The sequence below is a fragment of the Neovison vison genome, chromosome 1 (assembly GCF_020171115.1).
Source record: "Neovison vison isolate M4711 chromosome 1, ASM_NN_V1, whole genome shotgun sequence".
NCBI lineage: Eukaryota > Metazoa > Chordata > Mammalia > Carnivora > Mustelidae > Neogale > Neogale vison.
This window is the reverse complement of record NC_058091.1, coordinates 246,937,694-246,958,990: the sequence shown is the minus strand read 5'-3', so window position 1 is coordinate 246,958,990 and position 21,297 is coordinate 246,937,694. Positions and strand designations below refer to the sequence as shown.

The 21,297-nt window shown below is 36.9% G+C and overlaps 1 protein-coding gene across 12 annotated transcripts in view; it reads right to left on the bottom strand.

Annotated features, from left to right (window-relative positions):
* The window catches only part of RAPGEF6 (Rap guanine nucleotide exchange factor 6), a 193,712-nt gene that overhangs the window by 141,902 nt on the left and 30,513 nt on the right, over positions 1 to 21,297 (bottom strand). For all 12 annotated transcript variants that reach the window (XM_044228140.1, XM_044228206.1, XM_044228180.1 and 9 more), the window contains one exon: positions 21,160 to 21,243. In XM_044228140.1, the coding sequence (XP_044084075.1) occupies positions 21,160 to 21,243 (84 nt within the window). The remainder of the gene's footprint in view (positions 1 to 21,159; positions 21,244 to 21,297) is intronic.

The following is a 21,297-nucleotide window of genomic DNA, read 5'->3' as shown; positions in this document are numbered from 1 at the left end:
AATCAAGCAAAACATAAAATACCAAAAAGTAAACATACGAAATATAGGTCATTTATAAAACACTATAAAATTTTATAGATAGACTGAAAAGAGTGACTGAATAAAGTAAGAGACCTATCATGTACTTTTATGAAAAGGTTCAATATTCTAGAAATGTCAGTTCTTCACAAATTATAATGTTATACACAAATATTAGTTCATAACAAAAATCCTAAGGTGCCTCCTTAGTGTAGTAGGCAGCATGTCAGTCTTGTAACAAAATCTCAATGTCTAAATGTAATAAATTACTTCTGAACATTAAAAAAAAAAATCACTTTTGTTATTTCTTAAGCAGTATAACTATTTTTTCCCCAAATGCTAATGGTATCTAATGCATAAAAAAATGAGGAGTAAATTTGTGGAAGTTTCTTTCATTGAGGATAGAGTAACAGGACCATATTTATTCTACCTAAAAAAAACAAGAAAATCAGACAAAATATATAAAACAACAGTTTCAAGACACTGGACAACAGCAAGGACAGGACTGTGATTCCTAAGAGAGAAAATAAAGAAATTAAGATGATACCTACAGTATCCTATTTTATAAACAACAGGAACTCTCTAGGCCACTTAGGTACATGCCCTAGATCAGAATTAGCAAATTGCTTTCTCTGTGTCTAGTATACTCAAAGCTTTATCATGAACAGGCTTTAGATTTTTTCAAATTTTTTTCTTACTTTACTAAAAGTATATGGGTTTTGTCCATTATTATTATACTAATTATTATTATATACTTTATATAATAATATATATTATACATATTATACATTATTATACTAATACAGTATACTGTATTAGTTGATTTATGAATGCTAATAAACTTTCTTGCATTCTCGAGATAATCCCAACTTACTAGTTTCTAATACTTAATTAATATATAACTGGATTTGGTTTGCTGTTATCTTCTTAATGACTGCTGCATGTATATTCATGAAAGATAACAAAGTGTAGTTTGCTTTTCTTGTGTTGTTTTTGTCTGTGTTAGTGTTAGGTTAATAATGGACTCATAAAATGGGTTTTAAGTGCTCCCTCTTTCCCCAGTTTCCAAAAGAGTTTGCACGGGATAAATAGCAATGCTTCCCTAAATAACTGAAAACATTTAGCAGTAAAGCCATCTGGGCCTAGGCTTTTCTTTGTGGGAGTAAATGTAATTAATCAATTTTACTTTTTTATAAATATATTCAAAGTTTCTTTTTCAGTCTCTATATGGTAACGTATGTATTTATACCTTTTTGGTATAAAGTGGCTTATAAAATTTTTAAATACTTTTAACTTCTGTAGGATATTAGTATCTCTTCTTTTCATACCTTATATTGGTATTATGTATTTTCTCTTTTTTAAATGATCAGTCTATTCCAAAGTTTATCAGTTTTGTTGACCTTTTCAAAGAACAAACTTTTCATCTCACTGATTATTTTCTGTTGTTTTCTGGTTTTTCTTTCATTGATTTCCACTCAAAGTTTATCTCTGTTTCAAATTTACTTTGCTATTCTTATTAAGATGAAAACTTAAAATGATTGAATTGAGACCATTCTTCTTTTCTCATGAAGTTACTATAAATTTAGTTGTAAATTTCCCTCTAAATTCCCCCTTCACAGGAATCTCCATATGTGTTATATACTCATTTTCATTCATTTCAAAAAAGTTTTTTAAAGATTTTATTTATTTATTTGACAGACAGAGGTCACAAGTAGGCAGAGAAGCAGACAGAGAGAGAGAGGAGAAAGGAGGCTCCCCGCTGAACATAGAGCCCGCTGTGGGGCTCAATCCCAGGACCCTGGGATCATGAACTGAGCCAAAGGCAGAGGATTTAACCCACTGAGCCACCCAGGCACCCCTCAAAATATTTTCTAATTTCTGCTATCAACTCTTCCCTGACCTATGAGTCATTTACAAATGTTTTGCTTAAATTCTCACATTTTCCCCTGGAATTCATTTACAATTTAATTCCCATACTCTGAGGATAAACCCTGAGTAATTTCAACCTTCTTAAATTTACTGAGACATTTTATAGTCTAGAGTATGCTCTATCCTAGAGAATGATCTATATGCCTGGAAAAAAAAAAAAGTATCAAACTTCTCAAACTATTTGTCTTCACTAATTTTTCAATCTAGTGGTTTCCATGGTTGATAGTTTTGAAATCTCCAGCTGTAAGAGTTCAATTTCTACTGATCTCTTCATTTGTCAATTTTTACTTCTAGTATTTTAGGGCTCTATCATAGCTAAAATCTGTTTTATGTTCCTAATATAGTCATCCTTTTACAACTATGAAAATTTGCCCTTAGTCTCCAGTAACATTTTGGGTTTTATAGTCCATTTTTTTTTTAAAGATTTTATTTATTTATTTGACAGAGATCACATGTAGGCAGAGAGACACGGAGAGAGAGAGAAAGAGGGAAGCAGGCTCCCCGCCGAGCAAAGAGCTTGATGTGGGGCTCAATCCCAGAACCCTGGGATCATGACCTGAGCCGAAGGCAGAGGCTTTAACCCACTGAACCACCCAGGTGCCCTTTATAGTCGATTTTGACTGATGTTGATATGACCACTCCAGTTGTCTTATGAATACAATATGCCTACTATATCTATTTCCATCCCTTTACTTTAAATATATTTGTGCTTTGAACCTCAAGTACTGTCTAAAGATAACATATAATTCTATCTGGGATTATCACAGAATCTGATAGCATGCCTTTTGACTAGCGTGCCTAGACCATAATATGTACTGAAATTACTGACATGGTTTGATTTTCCTACCTACTTTGTAAATGCCCCATCTTTTTTGTCCCTCTACTCCTACATTACTACCATTATCTCTCATGAGTAGTTTTAGTCTACCATTTTAGACTGTGATGATTTTTAAATGCCCTTTAAATGTTATTAAACTCTTACTAGTTATCTAAGGATTACAATATGCATATAATATGCAACAATACATGGCAAGACTGTCCACTGTCATCACTTCCAACCAAAAATGTACTAGATTACAGCCAATGCAATAACACAAGAAAAAAAAATTAAAAGCATAGAGAATGGGTACCAAGAAATAAAATGTCTTTACCAGAGATGACCCATCTTGTATGTGGCAAACTGTAAGGACCTATAAACTTTCCTAGAAAACTTAAGAGTGTACCATGGCCACAGGACATAACATCACTATGTAAAAACCAACTGTGTTTCTATATACTAACAATGAAAAAAATAAACATAAAATTAAGCAAGCAATGCTATCCAAAATAGGATCAAAAAGAAAAATATTTGGGACTAGTTGAACAAAAACGGAGAGTTCAACATTCAAAAATTAATGTAATCCATTGTATAAAAGGCTAAAGAAAAAAACACACAATCATACCAACAGATGCAGAAAACACATTTGACAAAAACCAAAACTCATTCATTATTACAAACTCAGTATACCAGGAGTACAGCGTAACCTCCTTAACTTGATTATGACTATTTACAAAAAACAATAGCTAGTATCTACTAAGATGAGCAACTAAGAAAGGATGTCTCCTCAACCACTGCTTTCCAAAATCATACTGGAGGACCTAACTAATACAGTTGGAAAAGGAAACAAAAAGTCTAAGATTGGTAAGGAAAAGATAAAACTATCCTGTTCACAGATGAAATGATTAAGTACAAAATGGGGGGGAGGCGCAAAAATACTTCTGGTATAAGTTATTATAGCAAGGTTGCAGGGTACAAGTTTCATAAAAGTCAATTACTTTCCTATATACTATCAAACAAGCAGAATTTAAAATTATAAAAACAAACAATGTCATACCCATTAGCAGCCAGATAAATCAGAAATTATATGGTAAAAATCTATCAGAATAATGTACAAGATCAGTACGGTAAAAATTACAAAACTCTGATCAACGATATTTAAAAGCTAAACAAGGGGCGCCTGGGTGGCTCAGTGGGTTAAGCCGCTGCCTTAGGCTCAGGTCATGATCTCAGGGTCCTGGGATCGAGCCCCGCATCGGGCTCTCTGCTCGGCAGGGAGCCTGCTTCCTCCTCTCTCTCGCTGCCTGCCTCTCTGCCTACTTGTGATCTCTCTCCGTCAAATAAGTAAATAAAATCTTTAAAAAAATAAAAAATAAAAATAAATAAAAGCTAAACAAATGAAGAAAGATTCCATATTCATGAATAGGAAGACTCATTGCTGCCAAGATGTCATTTCTCCCCAAACTGAATTATAGATTCAATGCAATTCCGTTCAAAATCTCTGAAAGTTTTTTTCTTTAAAAATTATTAAAGTTTATTTATTTCTTGAAGAGAGATTAAGAGAGAACACAAGTAGGCAGAGTGGCAGGCAGAGGAAGACGGCATAGCAGGCCGCCCACCAAGCCGGAAGCTTGATGCAGGCCTCGATCCCAGGACCCTGGGATCATGACCTAAGCAAAAGGCAGACGCTTACCTGATTGGGCCACCCGGGCACCCCAAGTTATATGCAGATATTGAAAAACCAATTCTAGGGGTGCCTGGGTGGCTCAGTGGGTTAGGCTTCTGCCTTCGACTCAGGTCATGATCTCAGGGTCCTGGGATCGAGCCCCACATCTGGCTCTCTGCTCAGCAAGGAGCCTGCTTCCCCTCTCTCTCTGACTGCCTCTCTGCCTACTTGTGATCTCTATCTCTTTCTCTCTCTGCCAAATAAATAAATAAAATTAAAAAAAAAAAAAAACAATTCTAAAGTTTACATGAATAGGCAGAAGACTCAGAATAGCTAACACAACACAGAAGAAGAACTAAGTCAGAAGACTGACACTAGGGCATGTGGGTGGCTCAGGTTTCTGCCTTTGCCTCAGGTCGTCATGTCACGGTTCTGGGATGGAGCCCCATATTGGTTCCCTACTCAACGGGGAGTCTGCTCTTCCTTCTATCTCTGTCCCTCCCTCCACTTGTGCTCTTTTTTCCTCTCCTGCTCACTCTCTCTCAAATAGATAATCTTAGGAAGAAGAAGAAGACGACGACGACAATGATGACGAAGACGACAAAGGCGAAGAAGAAGACACTAGCTGAATTTAAAAATGTATCATACAGGTTCAAGGAACAGGACACTATGGTATTGGTTAATGAATAAACAAAAGTATCAATTAAAGAAAACACAGAGCCCAGAATCAGAGTTCCACAGATATGCTCAACTGATTCTGACAGAGAAGCAAAAGCTACAAAATGGAGCAAAGATAGTCTCTTCCACAAATAGTGCTGGAATAATGGACATCTATCTTACACCATCTCATCAAGAAAATTAACTCAAAATGGATCATAGATCTAAATGTAAAACATAAAGCCATACAACTCCTAGAAAACACAGGAAAAATATAAATGATTTTAGGACTGGCAGTGACCTTTTAGCTCCAAAATCAAAAGCATGATACATAAAAGAAATAAGCTGAACTTCATTACCACTGAAAGCTATTATACAAAAGACAAAGTCAAGAGAATGAGAAGACAAGCCACAGACCAAGAAAAATATTTCCAAAATGTCTGTCTGAAAAAGGCTTGTTATCCAAAGTACAAAGACACAAGAACTCTTAAACTCAACAAGAAGGGATGCCTGGGTGGCTCAGTGGGTTAAAGCCTCTGCCTTCGGCTCAGGTCATGATCACAGGGTCCTAGGATTAAGCCCCGCATCGGGCTCTCTGCTCAGTGGGGAACCCGCTTCCCTTCCTCTTTCTCTGCCTACTTGTGATCTCTATCTGTCAAATAAATAAATAAAATCTTTAAAAAAAAAAAAAAAACTCAACAGAAAAATTATTTAAAAATGGTCCAAAGATGGGGCACCTGGGTGGCTCAGTGGGTTAAAGCCTATGCCTTCGGCTCAGGTCATGATCCCACGGTCCTGGGATCAAGCCCCACATGGGGCTCTCTGCTCAGCAGGGAGCCTGCTTCCCCCTCTCTCTCTGCCTGCCTCTCTGCCTACTTGTGATCGATGTCAAATCAATAAATAAAATCTTAAAAAAAAAAAAAAAAAGGCCAAAGACCATAACAGACAGCCCACCAAGAAGACACACAGATGGCAAACAACCACATGAAAAGCTCCACATCAGAAACCATCACGGAAATGCAAATTGAAAGAACAATGAGATACATTATACCCTGTAGGAATGGCTAACTTCTAGAACACAGACAACACCAAATATTTGGTATAGTCATGGAGCAACAGGAACTCTCATTCATTGGTCTAGGAACATAAAATGGCACACTTTCGTAGAGTTTGGAAATTTCTTACAAAACTAGACATAGTCTTACCATACAACCTAGTAATCATATTCCTTCTCCCAAAGGAGTTGAAAACTTATGTACACACTAAAACATGTACATGGATGTCTCAATCAGCTGTTCAAGAGTCAACTGTAAATTCTTATAATTTGAGAGTATGAAAAACAACACAAATGAAAAGAGAAAAGCTCTAACAAACAATTTAACAGAGAAGATATAGCCTAATAAGCACATGGAAGGATCTGCAAAGGCACCACTCACTAATGAAATGCAAAATAAAATAGCACTGAAATGCTGTTAAGTACACACTGAAATAGTAGTAATCGAAGACTGTCAACAGCAAGTGATGGAGAAGATACAGAGAAACTTGATTCATTAAATGTTGCTGGCCACAATGTAGAACACTACAGTCACCTTTTAAACAATTTCGTCCTTTTCAAAAGTTAAATATATGCTTCTCATACAATAGAACAATTCCACTATTTTTGGATACATACAAAACAAATATAAACACAAAGCCCATATAAAGACTTGAAAGTAAATCTTGATAACACTGTTATTTGTAAAAACTCCCAAGCTAGAATAAAAAATTTCTTATTTCTCAAAATTTTCAACTTCTGTTAAATGGATGGACAAAATATGGAATCTTTCTAGAATGAAGTACAATTTAATAATTTTTTTACAATGAGTGTGCTACAACTGGTACATGCTCAGACAGGGATGAATCTCAAAAACATTATTCTAACTGACTAAAGCCAAAAACCAAAGACTACTTTTAAATAACTGCAAGAAGTAGATAGTGACAGAAAGCAAACCATGTTAACTGCAAAAAGAGCGTGAGGCAACGGAAGTCATCTGTAACTGTGATGCACCAATGTATACATTTACTATAAATTATTCAACTGTGAACTTAAAATGGATGAATTTTATGGTATGCAAATTTTACTTCAAATAAATCTATTTTAAGAAAACTGTCTAAGAAACGAACAAAATCTTTAAAAACTTGGAATAGAGGAAGATTCGCTGGCACACATAAGTACTACAAATAAAAGGGAAAAAAATCATCCTTGGGACTTTGTAACAATTAAAGAAGTCACCAGTGAAAAATGAAAAGGCAAGAAATCAGTCCAGGAAAAGTATTTGCAACAGATTTATCTTGTAATGAATTTTTATGCATGATATACAAATAATTCCTATACCTCAAAAAAGATACAACCTCTTAAGAACTGAACAAATTAGGGGCACCTGAGTGGCTCAGTGGGTTAAAGCCTCTGCCTTCAGCTCAGGTCATGATCTCAAGGTCGTGGGATTGAGCCCCGCATAGGGCTCTCTGCTAGGCAGGGGGCCTGCATCCTCCTGTCTCTCTGCCTGCCTCTCTGCCGAGTTCTGATCTCTCTGTCTCTGTCAAATAAATAAATAAAATCTTTAAAAAAAAAAAACTGAACCAATTTTTCACAAAAGAAGATTCGTGAATGATTAATAACTACAGGCAAAAAAGCTGATAGCATTAGTTATCACAGAAATGCAAATTAACACCACAATGAGATCTATTTCATACACACAAGAATAGCTAAAATTAAAGACTAACCATCTCAAGCACTAAGGAGGATACAGAGCAATGTGAATTCTATAAACTGGTGGTGGCAATATAAATGGTACAAAACTTGACATAACATCTGGCAGTTCTTTTTATAAGTTAAATATGACTACCACATAGTTCAGTCACTGAACTGAAGCTCTTCACTGAAGGAAAAACACCAGTCTATACAGAGACTTGTACAGAAATGATAAGGAGCCTGAGTGGCTCAGTTGTTAAGCATCTGCCTTCAGCTCATGTCATGATCCCAGGGTCCTGAGCCGGAGTCCTGCATTGGGCTCCCTACTCAGCAGAAAGCCTGCTTCTCCTTCTCCCACTCATCCTGCTTGTGTTCCCTCTCTCGCTGTGTCTCTGCCAAAAAATATATAAAATCTTACAAAAAAAAAAAAAAAGATCACTGGGTCTTTATTTGTTATCACAAAAAATTGGAAACAACCTTAATTTCTTTCAATAGTAAATTATATACACAGACTGTGACATATGCATACAATGGGATACTAATGACCAATTTTACAAAATAAATTATTATATACATGGCAACATGAAGGTATCTCCACAATATTATGTTAAGTGAAATATTTAAAAAAAATACAGGAACTGTACAACATTTATTTATATAAATGTTCCATTTATATAAAAGAGTGGTAAATGTTATCTATATACCAGAAAGCAGAACAGAGATTGCCTGATGATGAAGGTGCAACAAAGTATAGATTACAAACTGACAACTAGATAAGTAGCATCTACAAAAGATTTACACCTATTAGTATGTTTGGTGAAAAAGTGCATGTTCTACTTTCTCATCCCCAATTCCCCTTCTAGACAGAACAATAATGCCTGTCCGCTCTCTGCACATCTCTTCAATATTGTACTATGGTTTCTTCCCAGGGCAGTAAGGCAGGAAAGACAGGGTAAGGGTGGGGGGGGGGCATTTAAATTAGGAAAAAAAAACCCAACAGTCAGTTCACAAATCAGTGACAACAGACAGAAAATCCTACATATTCTCTAAGATGGCTATTAGAACAAACAAGTGAATTTAGTAATGTTCCAAGATATAAAATCAACACATGCAACACCTCAACACTGAAAACTACAGAAGAGCCCTGAGAGAAAATTACACAACATTGTTGACCTAAACAAATATACAGATGCACCTTGTTCATGGTCTAAAAGAGACAACTGTCAATACCACCGAAAATGGTCTACAGATTCAATTCATTTCCGATCAAAATCCCAGGCTTTGTTTTTTTTTAAATTAATAAATTGATTCTAAAATTCACCTGAAACTGTAAAGAATCTATAATAATCCAATTTGACAAAGCTGTGAGGACTCAGACATTTTGTAATATATTATAAAGCTAGAGTCATCAGGATAATGTAGCAATGGAACAACACAGAAAAAATAAATCAATGAAAAAAATAGATCAATGAAACAAACAGTTGGGAAATAGACCACATAGTCAATAAAATTTCAACAATGATACAAAGGTAATTCAGAGAAAGGATAGTTTTGTCAACAAATGGTGGTAGAACAACTGAATATGTACAGGTAAAATGATGAAATTAGATCCACATACCATGCTATGAAAAAAAAGTAACTACAATAGATCACAAACCTAAATATATCATAATAAAATCTACAACTATACAGGTTCCAGAAGAAATTACAGAAAATTAATTGAGACAATGGGTTAATCAAAGATTTCCTACAAACAACAAAGGCACAGTCCATTAAAGAAAAACTTGATAAACTGGACTTCATTACGTAAGTTCTGCTCTCTGAAAAGCAATTAATAGATGGAAAACAATCCACAGACCAGAAGAAAATATTTGTCAGGCACCCATCTGTTGAAGGAACTATGTAAAGCATAAAGCATCTGGAACTACAAAATAAATCATACAACTCTACCTACCCCACCCAAATGGGCAAATGATTCAAAGAGACCCTTTGTAGAAGATACATAATTGACAAATAAATACATAAAAAGACGCTCACCATCACTAGTCTCCAGGGAAATGCAAATTTTTTAATGTTTTTTGTTAACATATAATGTATTATTTGCCCCAGTGGTACAGGTCTGTGAATCGTCAGACATACATACTTCACAGCACTCACCACAGCACATACCCTCCCCAATGTCCATAACCCAACCACCCTCTCCATTCCACCTTCTACCATCCCGCGCGACCCTCGGTTTGTTTTGTGAGATTAAGAATCTCTTATGGTCTGTCTCCCTCCCGATCCCATCTTGTTTCATTTTTGGAAATGCAAATTTAAACTACTATCAGCTATGATCCCATACCCATGAGGATATGTAAATTAAAAAGATTGACTTTGGGGCTCCTGGGTGTCTGGGTCAGTTTGGTTAAGTATCAGACTCTTGATTTCGGCTTAGGTCATGATCCCACAGTCGACAGGATGGACCCCTGAAGCCTGCTCCTCCCCACCCCCATCTCATCCTTGTACGCTCTCTCTCTTTAAAAAATAAGATTGACCTTACCAAGTGTTTGTGAGGAGGTATTGTGGAACAACTAGTATTCTCTTACACTGTCGGTGGGAATGTAAAATGACAACTGTGGAAAAGAGTGTAACACTTTCTTAAAAGGCTAAATATCCCTCTATCACGCAACCTAACTCTTCCAAAATAAATATACATACATATTTATATACCCAAAATAAATAAAAGTATGTGTCTACATGAAGACTTATAATCCATTCTCTTCCCATGTATATACTAAAAAGATAAACCATATGTCCATATAAAGACTTATAAACAAATGCTGATAGTGTCACAAGTCAAAATAATCAAAAACAGAAAATTATCCAAATGTCCATGAATAGTTGAACTGCCAAGAGTAGTATATCCATACAAAAGAATATTGCAATAAAAAGCAATGAAATATATGAAAGATGAATGGATCAAGATAATGTGGTACAGAAGGAAATCCTGTCATTCCATGGATAAACTCTGAGGTCATTATGTTGAATGAAGTACACCATAAACAGAAAGACAAAAACTGTTCAGTATCACATGTAGAGACAACTTTTTATTTTAAATCTGATTTCATAGAAACAGACTAAAATGGTGGTTGCCAGGTACTCAAGGGAGAGGGAATTACAGTGATGAAGGTCAAAGGAAAACAATTTTCAGAAGCACAAGAATAAGCTCTGGTGATCTAATGTACTGCATGATGACTTAAAAAAGAAAAAAGGAATGAAATATTGATACATATTAAAACACAGATAAACCCCAAAGTAATTTTAATGTGAGAAGCCAGCCAAGAAAAAAAATATGTATTTTATGTTTCACCTTATATAAAATTATAGAAAATGTAATCTACAGTGACACACACAAACACACACATCAAATCCCTGTGGATCATGGGAGGGAATAGGAAGGTGGAAATACTAAGTTTACAATGGGGCACAAGTAATTTTGGGGGGTGATGGATATGCTCATTATCTTCACTAGAGTGGTAGTTTTACATGTGTATACATACACCAAAATTTATCGAACTTTATATTTTAAATAAACGCAGGGACACCTGGGTGGCTCAGTGGGTTAAGCTTCTGCCTTCGGTTCAGGTCATGATCTCAGGGTCCTGGGATGGAGCCCCACATCGGGCTCTCTGCTCAGCAGGGAGCCTGCTTACCCCTCTCTCTTTCTGTCTACTTATGATCTCTGTCTGTCAAATAAATAAATAAAATCTTTTAAATAAATAAATAAGTGCGATTCAGTCTACATCAATTACATCTTAATAAAGTTGTTTAAAAGACAATTAGGGTGGCTGGTTCATCCAGTTGGTTAGAGCATGGTGCTAATAAGAAACAACTAAGAAAATGAAAATGCAAGCCAAAAATGACAGAAAATGTATGCAAAACCTATCTCCTTGTATCATGAATGTATTAAAGACTCCTGTTTTTAAAAATTTAAGACAAAACAACTCCACTTTAAAGCTCTCAAAAAAAAACTTTAAACAGTCACTTCACAAAAGAATATAGAGGAAGCAGCAACCAATAAACACAAGAAAAAGTGCTAAATATCATTAAGCAGGAAAATTAAAATGCAAACTACTTCACAGTGACTAGAACAGCTGAACTAAAATACTGACAATCGTGTTGGTGACTGCGTAGGAAGAAAAACAACTCTTAAGACACTGCTGATGGGAGTTTAAAATGATACAATGCTGTGGAAAGCAGTTTAGCAGTTTCTCATTAACAGTTTCTCTATTAAACTTCAAGACACATTATAAAGCTACTGTAATTACAACAGTGTGATATTCAAGCAGTGACAAACAAAATCTACTGTAACAATCAGGAGTCCAGAAACAGGATATCCACATATGTGGATATTTGTTTTTAAAAAAAAAGATATGGCAATGAACAAGAATGGATAAAGGATATACAGTAATCCATATGGCAAACCACACAAGATTATCGTACTCAAAAATCCAATGTAAGTAGAATATAGACCTAAATGTGAAAAGAAAACTAGGAAAGTTCTAGAAAGTAACAAAGGAAAATATCTTCATGACCACAGGTACAGAAAATTTTTCTTAAGCAAACAAGACAAAAAGAAAAAGGCTGATCCCCATTAGAATTAACAACTTTCATTAATCCAAAGGCATTACTAAGAGAATGAACAACACAAGACACAGGGAAAAGGTATTTGCAACAAAAATAACCAAAGATTCTTATTCAGGATTTATAGAGAATTTCTATCTCATTAACAAAAGGACAATGCATTAGAAAAATGGGCAACAGATCTAAAGATGAACTTGAAAAAAAAAGTTATTCAAATAAAAATGCACTCACTCATCAGCAATCTGTAATATACAAATTAAAATTATATGAGGTATAGACACTCAACAGTAACTGCAATTCAGCGGTCAAAATAAGTAAAAACCACGACAATACTAAATGTTGTTAAGGATATGGAACTACAAAAATTCTCATGCAATGCTAATGAATGTGTAAAATAGTACATCCACTTTCGAGTATAACTGGCAATCAACAATATATGAATACTGCTCATATGAATACAGACATCCTGTAAGCCAACAACTCTCTGCTACATAAATGCAAGCCAATGCGCATCTGATGTACAAGAATGTTCACAGCTGCTTTACTTCTAATAGCCCTCAACTATACATACAATGTAACACTAATAAAGAAAGAAGTAACTGTAATTACATGGATGAATCCCATTAACAGTGGGCCAAAGAAGCTACACACAAAAGAATATTGTATGACTACACTCATATCAAATTCAAAAGTGAACAAAACTACAGTGTTTATGTGTGCATACTGTCAGGCTAAAACTCTACAGATATTAAAGACTAATTACATTTTCTAAAATGCTATCTTTGGGAAAGGGGGAAGTAGGAAAGCCAATTTGAGAAGACTGCAGGCTGCCTCCAGGGTGTTGATAATGTTCAACTTTTTGATCTGAGGAATTAAGTAGGCAAATGTTTAATCTATAGTAACTCACTGATACGCACATCTGGGTTATCTAAACTTTACCCATACCTTGCAGAATAAAAGAGTTAAAACCAAGGAACAGTGTTCCTTTTTGGGTCAGAAATGTGGGGGAAAAAAGGAATTTCTTTTTCACATATGTATTTAAAAAACCTGAAGAAGACATTAATAAAAGTGGTTAGTCATCTATGTAAGATGGGTTAAATGGTATGGATGACAATATTTCTGAATGGTACAAATTTTTTTTTTAAAGATTTTATTTATTTATTTGACAGACAGAGATCACAAGTAGGCAGAGAAGCAGGCAGATAGATAGGAAGGGAAGCAGGCCCCCTGCTGAGCACAGAGCCCGATGGGGGACTCGATCCCAGGACCCTGAGATCATGACCTGAGCCGAAGGCAGCGGCTTAACCCACTGAGCCACCCAGGTGCCCTGAATGGTACAAATTTAAAAAGTACATCCTGAACACCTGGATGGCTCAGTGGGTTAAGCCTCTGCCCTCAGCTCAGGTCATGATCTTAGGGTCCTGAGATCGAGCCCCACATCGGGCTCTCTGCTCAGCAGGGAGCCGCCCCCCACCCCCACCGCCACCACCCTCTGCCTGCCTTTGCTGCCTACTTGTGATCTCTGTCAGATAAATAAAATCTTTAAAAAATAATAATAATTAGGGACGCCTGGGTGGCTCAGGTCATGGTCCCGGCGTCCTGGGATCGAGTCCAGCATCGGGCTCCTTGCTTGGCAGGGAGCCTGCTTCTCCCTCTGCCTCTGCCTGCCACTCTGTCTGCCTGTGCTTGCTCTCGCTTCTCTCTCTATGACAAATAAATAAATAAAATCTTTAAAAAAAAATAATAATAATAATAATTAGATTTTAAAAAAAAAAAAAGGTCCTTAGAAAAAGAACAAAGCTACTTAGTGTTATTTAAATAAAACCTTAACCCCAAGACTAGCAGAGTGCGTGACACATGCAGGCACTCCACGTTTACTAAGTTAATTAATGCCCCAGTACTGGAGATAGTCTCTGATTGCAAATTCTGTTACCTTCTTCTTTGCTTAGCTAATACTGCTTATCTGCAGAATTCATTTCCGCAACTGCCTAAACAAGTTTTTTTTTTTTCCCATGTGAAACAACAGTGTGGCCCGTTTCAAACAAAGCAGTCATCCCTATCCAAAGTAAATCAGTCTTTTTTATCTCAATGCTACTGTCTTATAAAAAGATGATAATCAATACTTACTTGCTCCATAAATTGTTTGAATGAATAGATGAATACATGCAGCATTATATTTTATTTGAAAACCACTATTCAATAAAGTCCTTGCTTTCTTGAGCTACAATTTGATTTTACTGTGGCAATTAAAAAGTGAATTCAATTCCAGAAAAAGACTAAATTCATTTCAGAAGACATATAAATTTCAGATTTGATTTATTATGTATCTACTTAGTTTTTAGTAAATTTAAAAATTTATTTTACTGATTTAAATTACAAATAAAGGGGCACCTGGGTGGCTCAGCGGGTTAAGCCGCTGCCTTCGGCTCAGGTCGTGAACTCGGGAGTCCTGGGATGGAGCCCCACGTCGGGCTCTCTGCTCAGCAGGGAGCCTGCTTCCTCCTCTCTCTCTGCCTGCCTCTCTGCCTGCTTGTGATCTCTCTCAAATAAATAAATAAAATCTTTAAAAAAAAAAATTACAAATAAAAATACAAATGGCCTGCCCTCCGTGAAGTTTCTGGGAGTTCCATAATTTGGGACATGACAATATATCCCTCTAAATTGAAATATAAGTTGCTGTACCTCATGCCATCTACCACAAAAAAGAGAAGAACAATGCTTGGTTAGTTTATTTTGCATTCTTGAGGTAACATACCCTAAGTGTGCTACTTTGACCCATCTTCAGAATTGCCCTCAAGGCTACTAGCAAATTCAAGATGGAGCGTAAGCCACTGTACCATCTGGGCCTTATGAACCAGCATATCACTGGTACCTTTAGTGTCCATGGCAAATATGGATGCTCTCTACAGCCTCTCCCAAACATTAATTTGAGAATGACAGTGTAGATGTCTACAATTTCTCAAACATAACATCTTCTGCAAATATCTACTATACTTTTGGGAAACAAAAGTGTCTGTCTTGTTACTGGGCCTTCAGAGACTCTGAATGCCTAACTACAGGACATCAGGTGACAATGCCACCTGAACTTCTGATTACGAACTGCACAGTTAGCCACACCTGTTGGGCAGGGGCAGTAGCAATCTGTGTAAAAGGCTGAGTTTACCCAGGAGCAGACAGGTAGATTAGACTCCAAAATCAACTCCTACTGCTGTGCCTCTTCTACCTCAATCCATGCCTATGTCCAACTGGGCAGTTCCTTATGACCAGCTGAGAGAAAGAAAAGCCTTCAGCCTGTTTCATCAGTGAGTCTGCACAGCATGTTGGTACCACCCAAAAGTGGATGGCCCACAGGTCACTCAAGGATGACCACGAAAGAAGGCAGTAAAGGAAAATCCTCCCAGAGAAATTCTAACAATACATTTAGATGTCCATTTTGTCTGGATTGAGAGATGGCCAGAATTATTGACTGAAACAGATTTATGGGCAGTTCCAAATGGCATGGTTGAATGCTCAAGGATCTACAAGGAACAGGATTGGAAGACTGCTAATGAGAAGTCTAGGAAAAGGTATGTGGAAGCATTTCTTTCAGAATGGGCACAGACTATGAAGATAACTCTGTCTCATATGAGTGCCTCAAGGGCATGCTTTGTGAAGAAGGCTTTTCATCATCAGGTGAACAAAATGACATGCCCTGTGCAAGTCAAACTTCCTCCAGGGACACCGGTGCTTATTCAATGGGTCCATGAATGAAGAAGCCATAGTGTCAAGAGACGAGAATATGCAGTGGCTCAACTGCTAATGCTACTGCTGGGAACCTAATCTGCAAGCATCAGAGATCAAAACTAAGACTCTGATATGATACCATTGCTCCACGTGAGCAGTCTCCTGGAGGCAGATTTATGATGATTTACAATGGATTCTGGAAATCATTTGCCTTCCATGTCCATGTTTCTACCAGCACCACTATCCACAGGCTCACTATATGCCTGATCTACCATCCTGGCATTCTAGACAGCACTGTCTTTTATCAAGGCACTCATTTCACAGCAGCCTAAGTACAGCAATGGTTTCTGTCTTCCCCAACAGCCAGAATATGTAGGCCTGATATTCAAGGCAACAAAGTAAGAGTGGCTCTTCTCACTGATATTACCTAGTAAATAACTCACAGAATTTTTGCTTGCCATCCAAAAAACTTTGAGCTCTGCTGGTTTTGAGACTTACTATCCAAAGGAAGATTGTTTCTACCAGGAAACACAACTGTTCCAGTGAATTATATACTTACACCTGGCCACTGAGCCAATGGGGAGGGAGAGGGGTTACTCTAATGGCCTGAGTGATTAATCCCAATCACAAGGGGAGATTGAGTTGCTGCACAAAATGGGGGCCACCAGGACTACATCTGAAGTCCAGGTGATTCACTTAGACTCCTCACTGTACTTCCATGTCTACTATTCAAAGTTAATGGAAAACTGCCACCATCGGACACCTGGGTGGCTCAGTGGGTTAAAGCCTCTGCCCTCGGCTCAGGTCATGATCTCAGAGTCCTGGGATTGAGCCCCGCATTGGGCTCTCTGCTCAGCAGGGAACCTGCTTCTCCTCTTCTCTCTCTGCCTGCCTCTCTGCCTACTTGTGATCTCTGTCAAATAAATAAATAAAATCTTTAAAAAAACAAAAAACTGCCACCATCATCACCACAAGGAAGGACATTTAAGGACCCTTCAGAAATCAAAGTTTTGTTCACATCATCAGGTAGAGAACGCGGGACAAATGAAAGGCTAGCTTAGGGCAAAAGTACTTGAATGGGTAGTGAAAGACATATGCCAGAGGAACCAACTACAGCCTTGTTAACAAGGAATACAGGAGCTTTTCATATTTTCCCTTTGTTTATTGTATATATTATGTCTATATTTGTGTAAGCATTAACCATTTTTTCTTTCCTCTCTTCCCCATATATATTGTATATATAATTTGTTGGAAGTGAACCTTATAAGGTTATTCAGTTAGCAGAATATTCAGAAGCACTGTGATAAAGTCTGTAATTCATATAGCCAGCAATGCCTGTTAGGATTGTACATCTCAGTACTTTGGAGAGGGTAAGAAATTCTTCACTTGTATGAAGGACAGCTTTGCCTTGTAAGGTGTAAACTGAATTCTTTTGTTGGATGGAAACTCAAAAGTGTTTAGAAGCACTGATATGGAAGCTAAGTAGCCAGCGTAGTGGACTGTGACAATTACTGCCTTTCAGTTGCAAATTGATTGTCTTTTTTTTTTTTTTAAAGATTTATTTGTTTTAGACAGTGTGCAACCAGGCACATTCAAGCGGGAGGAGGGACAGAGTGAGGGAGGGGGAGAGACAGAGTGGGTCCCAAGCAGACTCCCCTCTAAGCTCAGAGCCCTATTCCAGGGTCCATCTTACAGATCCTGAGATCATGACCTGAGCTGAAATCAAGAGTCAGACACTCTAACCAAGTGAGCCACCCAGGTACCCCTATTCACTCTCTGTTTCAAATCTACTTTTAATAAAGAGTTTAGATTCAAGTCAATGTTCTCCTTCTGCCTGCTGAAAATGTTCAAGTTCTGCCAGTAGAGGGTGCTAGTAGAAGAACGATGCAATAGAAAAATTGTCTTTAGGAGAGCGAGTGTGTGTGTGTGGTGTGTGGTGTGGTGTGGGGTGTGTGTGTGTGTGTGTGTGTGTCAAAGGGAGGTCCTATCCCCAGCCTCAGGGCCTAACCATACCTGGAAAGGGGGAGGAGAGGTTCTCTTGTCAGTCCTGGTCAGCAGTTCTCTTCCTGTCAGCCTTGACCCTCTATGACTGTGTACCTGCTCTGGTGCAAGACAACCCAGTGAATTTCTCCACTATCTACTGGGCAACAGCTAACACATTTCCAAAAAGACCTAAAATCCAGTTGTGGGGAAAGAGTCCCCCTTTCAGGTTTGTTCTTTCCATGGGTATTCTCCCTTGGCTCCTTTATCCTTCTCAATGCCTAATTTCTTGAAATAATAATTCTTTAAACTATCCTTGTTCTAATTATTGTGCAGTTTCTGTCTCTTGACTGGTAAGAGGAATAAATAATTTTTTAAAGGTTTTATTTATTTATTTGACAGAGAGAGATCACAAGCAGGCAGAGAGGGAGGCAGAGAGAGAGGAGGAAGCAGGCTCCCTGCCAAGCAGAGAGCCCAATGCGGGGCTCGATCCCAGGACCCTGAGACCATGACCTGAGCCGAAGGCAGCGGCCCACCCCACTGAGCCACCCAGGCGCCCCAGGAATAAATATTTTTTTAAAGATTTTTTTTTTTTTTAATTTATTTGGGGAAGAGAAAGAGCAAGCAAGCACAAGAGTGGGGAGGGGTAGAGGGAGAGGCAGACTCCCGGACGGTCAGGGAGTCCCAAGGAGAGCTGAATCCCAGGATCCTGATATCATGACCTGAGCTGAAGGCAAATGCTTAACCAACTGAGCCACCCAGGCACCCCAATAAGGGGAATAAATATTTTTACAACTAGAGAAACAGGCTATATTTTAATGAACTAGAATACTACTTTCACTCCTTCTCCTGTAATAAGTAGTGTTCATTTTCTGTTGGTATTACAATGATCATACCCCAATGCCATTATGCTCTAATAATTAATTTTAACACAAGACAAAAGTTATTTAATGCTTAGTATATGCTAAGCATTATTTTAAGTTTATTTACAGATAATTTAATTCTAACAGTCAGCCTATGACCTAGTACGAATATGTGCCAAATGAAAAATGCAAATCCCCTACCCAGAACTGTTTATTTTTTTTTAATTTTTAAATTTTTACTTTAAGTAATCTCTACACCCAGGAGGGAGCTCTAATTGAAGACCCTGAGATCAAGAGTTGCATGCTCCACTGACTGATCAGCCAGACACCCCCAAACTGTTCTTCACATAACGATTAAACTTCTATAATCATGTTCACTGTGAAGTTCATGAGGGCTGCATTAACGTGTACCATCACTTTGTTGTTTAAAATCTCATACGTGTCTGTGAATTATTAAAATATTAAGCTTCATTGTCTTGATCGCTAAATAACGGTGAATTATTATGGCTGATTAATGGCTACAGAAAGTCTTGACAAATTCCTGACCATCAGAGCAGGCAAGAGTGAGGAAATATTTAAAAGAACAATACTAACTTCTAAAACTTAACTGCAGTCTCTATCATTCCAGCTTATTCTCTCTCAGTAGCTAAAACTTATTACAAATTCATTAATGTGAGCTTCAGAAACACAGGGAGAAACAAACAATGGCCCAAAGGCTTAAATAACCAAGAACTACTATCTATTTTATTTGTAAAAACAGGAGACACTATGTGTTATTAGTCAAGAAGCACAGACTTCCTAACCAAGCGTCAATCACAGTCCTGAAGGACTCAAGATAGGACTATAAAAATGGCATCAAAAATGAGATGACCCATACAATCTATCAAGTAGACTATACTCTGATATTTAAATTTAACAGTTTTGCGACTAATAGCTGCAATTAAAAGCCTTACTTTAGAAAAATAGTAATAAAATATATTTTTAATTTTTAATCATATTAATTACAATTATTTTTATAATTAAAATTATAATAAATAATCAATAAAATAATAAGTAAATCTAAAAATATCTGCTCAACATTACTGGAAATAAGTCAATTAAAAAATTGTGTTTTTATGTCACCAAATTTCAATATTAGGTCCCCAAAATTTTAATAATTGCTTAGAGAACAAATTCTTTTTTTTTTTTTTTAAAGGTTTTATTTATTTATTTGTCAGAGAGAGAGGGAGAGAGAGCGCGAGCACAGGCAGACAGAGGCAGAGGGAGAAGCAGGCTCCCTGCCAAGCAAGGAGCCCGATGTGGGACTCGATCCCAGAACACTGGGATCACGACCTGAGCCGAAGGCAGCTGCTTAACCAACTGAGCCACCTAGGCGTCCCTAGAGAACAAATTCTTGAAGAACACTGCATGTGACCATTTTTCCAAGCACCCTTCTCTTGTTTTACCTAATAATTGTGCTAGTGATAATTAACAATTACCTGTAACAGTCAGGCACTCTTCTAAGATATGGATATAGATACAGATAAACTAACTTATTCCTCAAAACTACTCATAATTAGGTAATTTGCCCAAGAAATATTAGAACATTTGTCATGAACTCACGCAGATTGGCTCTTGACTGCCAATGTTTACAGACGTCTGTTCAGAGCTTTGAGTGGTAGAGTTTGCTAAAACTTCATAGAGACTCTTCAAGTAGGTACTATTATACTCATTTCATAAAGAAAATTAAAATTTCTATAAGGTCCTAACAGTGTTAAATTAGGACTTTAGTTGCTGTTCTCTAAAATCTATTATTCTAAAAACCATTTTCTTAACTATTAAAATAGATCACCCTCTCTATAATCACTATTAGTAGCAACAAATTCAAAAACAATTAGATAAATTAAATCAAATCTCATATAAAACTAAAGACCAAATAAAAGATACTATGTATGATGTAAAGTTAAAGATCACACCCTCAGAAGCATGAATTGTCGATTGTTTCTTACTATTTTCAATAGTACCAGTAAGCAAGCACATTTATAAAATATATCACCTACTGAGAGAATATATACATTCTACATAAAACAGTTTAACATTAGAGATAGAATAAATAGTTGTAATATTAACTCTGCCTGCACATATTCTAAAGCAGCAAATGTAAATGTACCTGCAAGGAGGCAAGACCATGGAGTCTTTCATAAGCACAGATCCAGAAAGCAGGATATACCAACATCTGGCAACAGTTTCTGAACTGTTAAAATAAGTAAAATTAACAAGTAAATAAATACACATATGCACATGTATA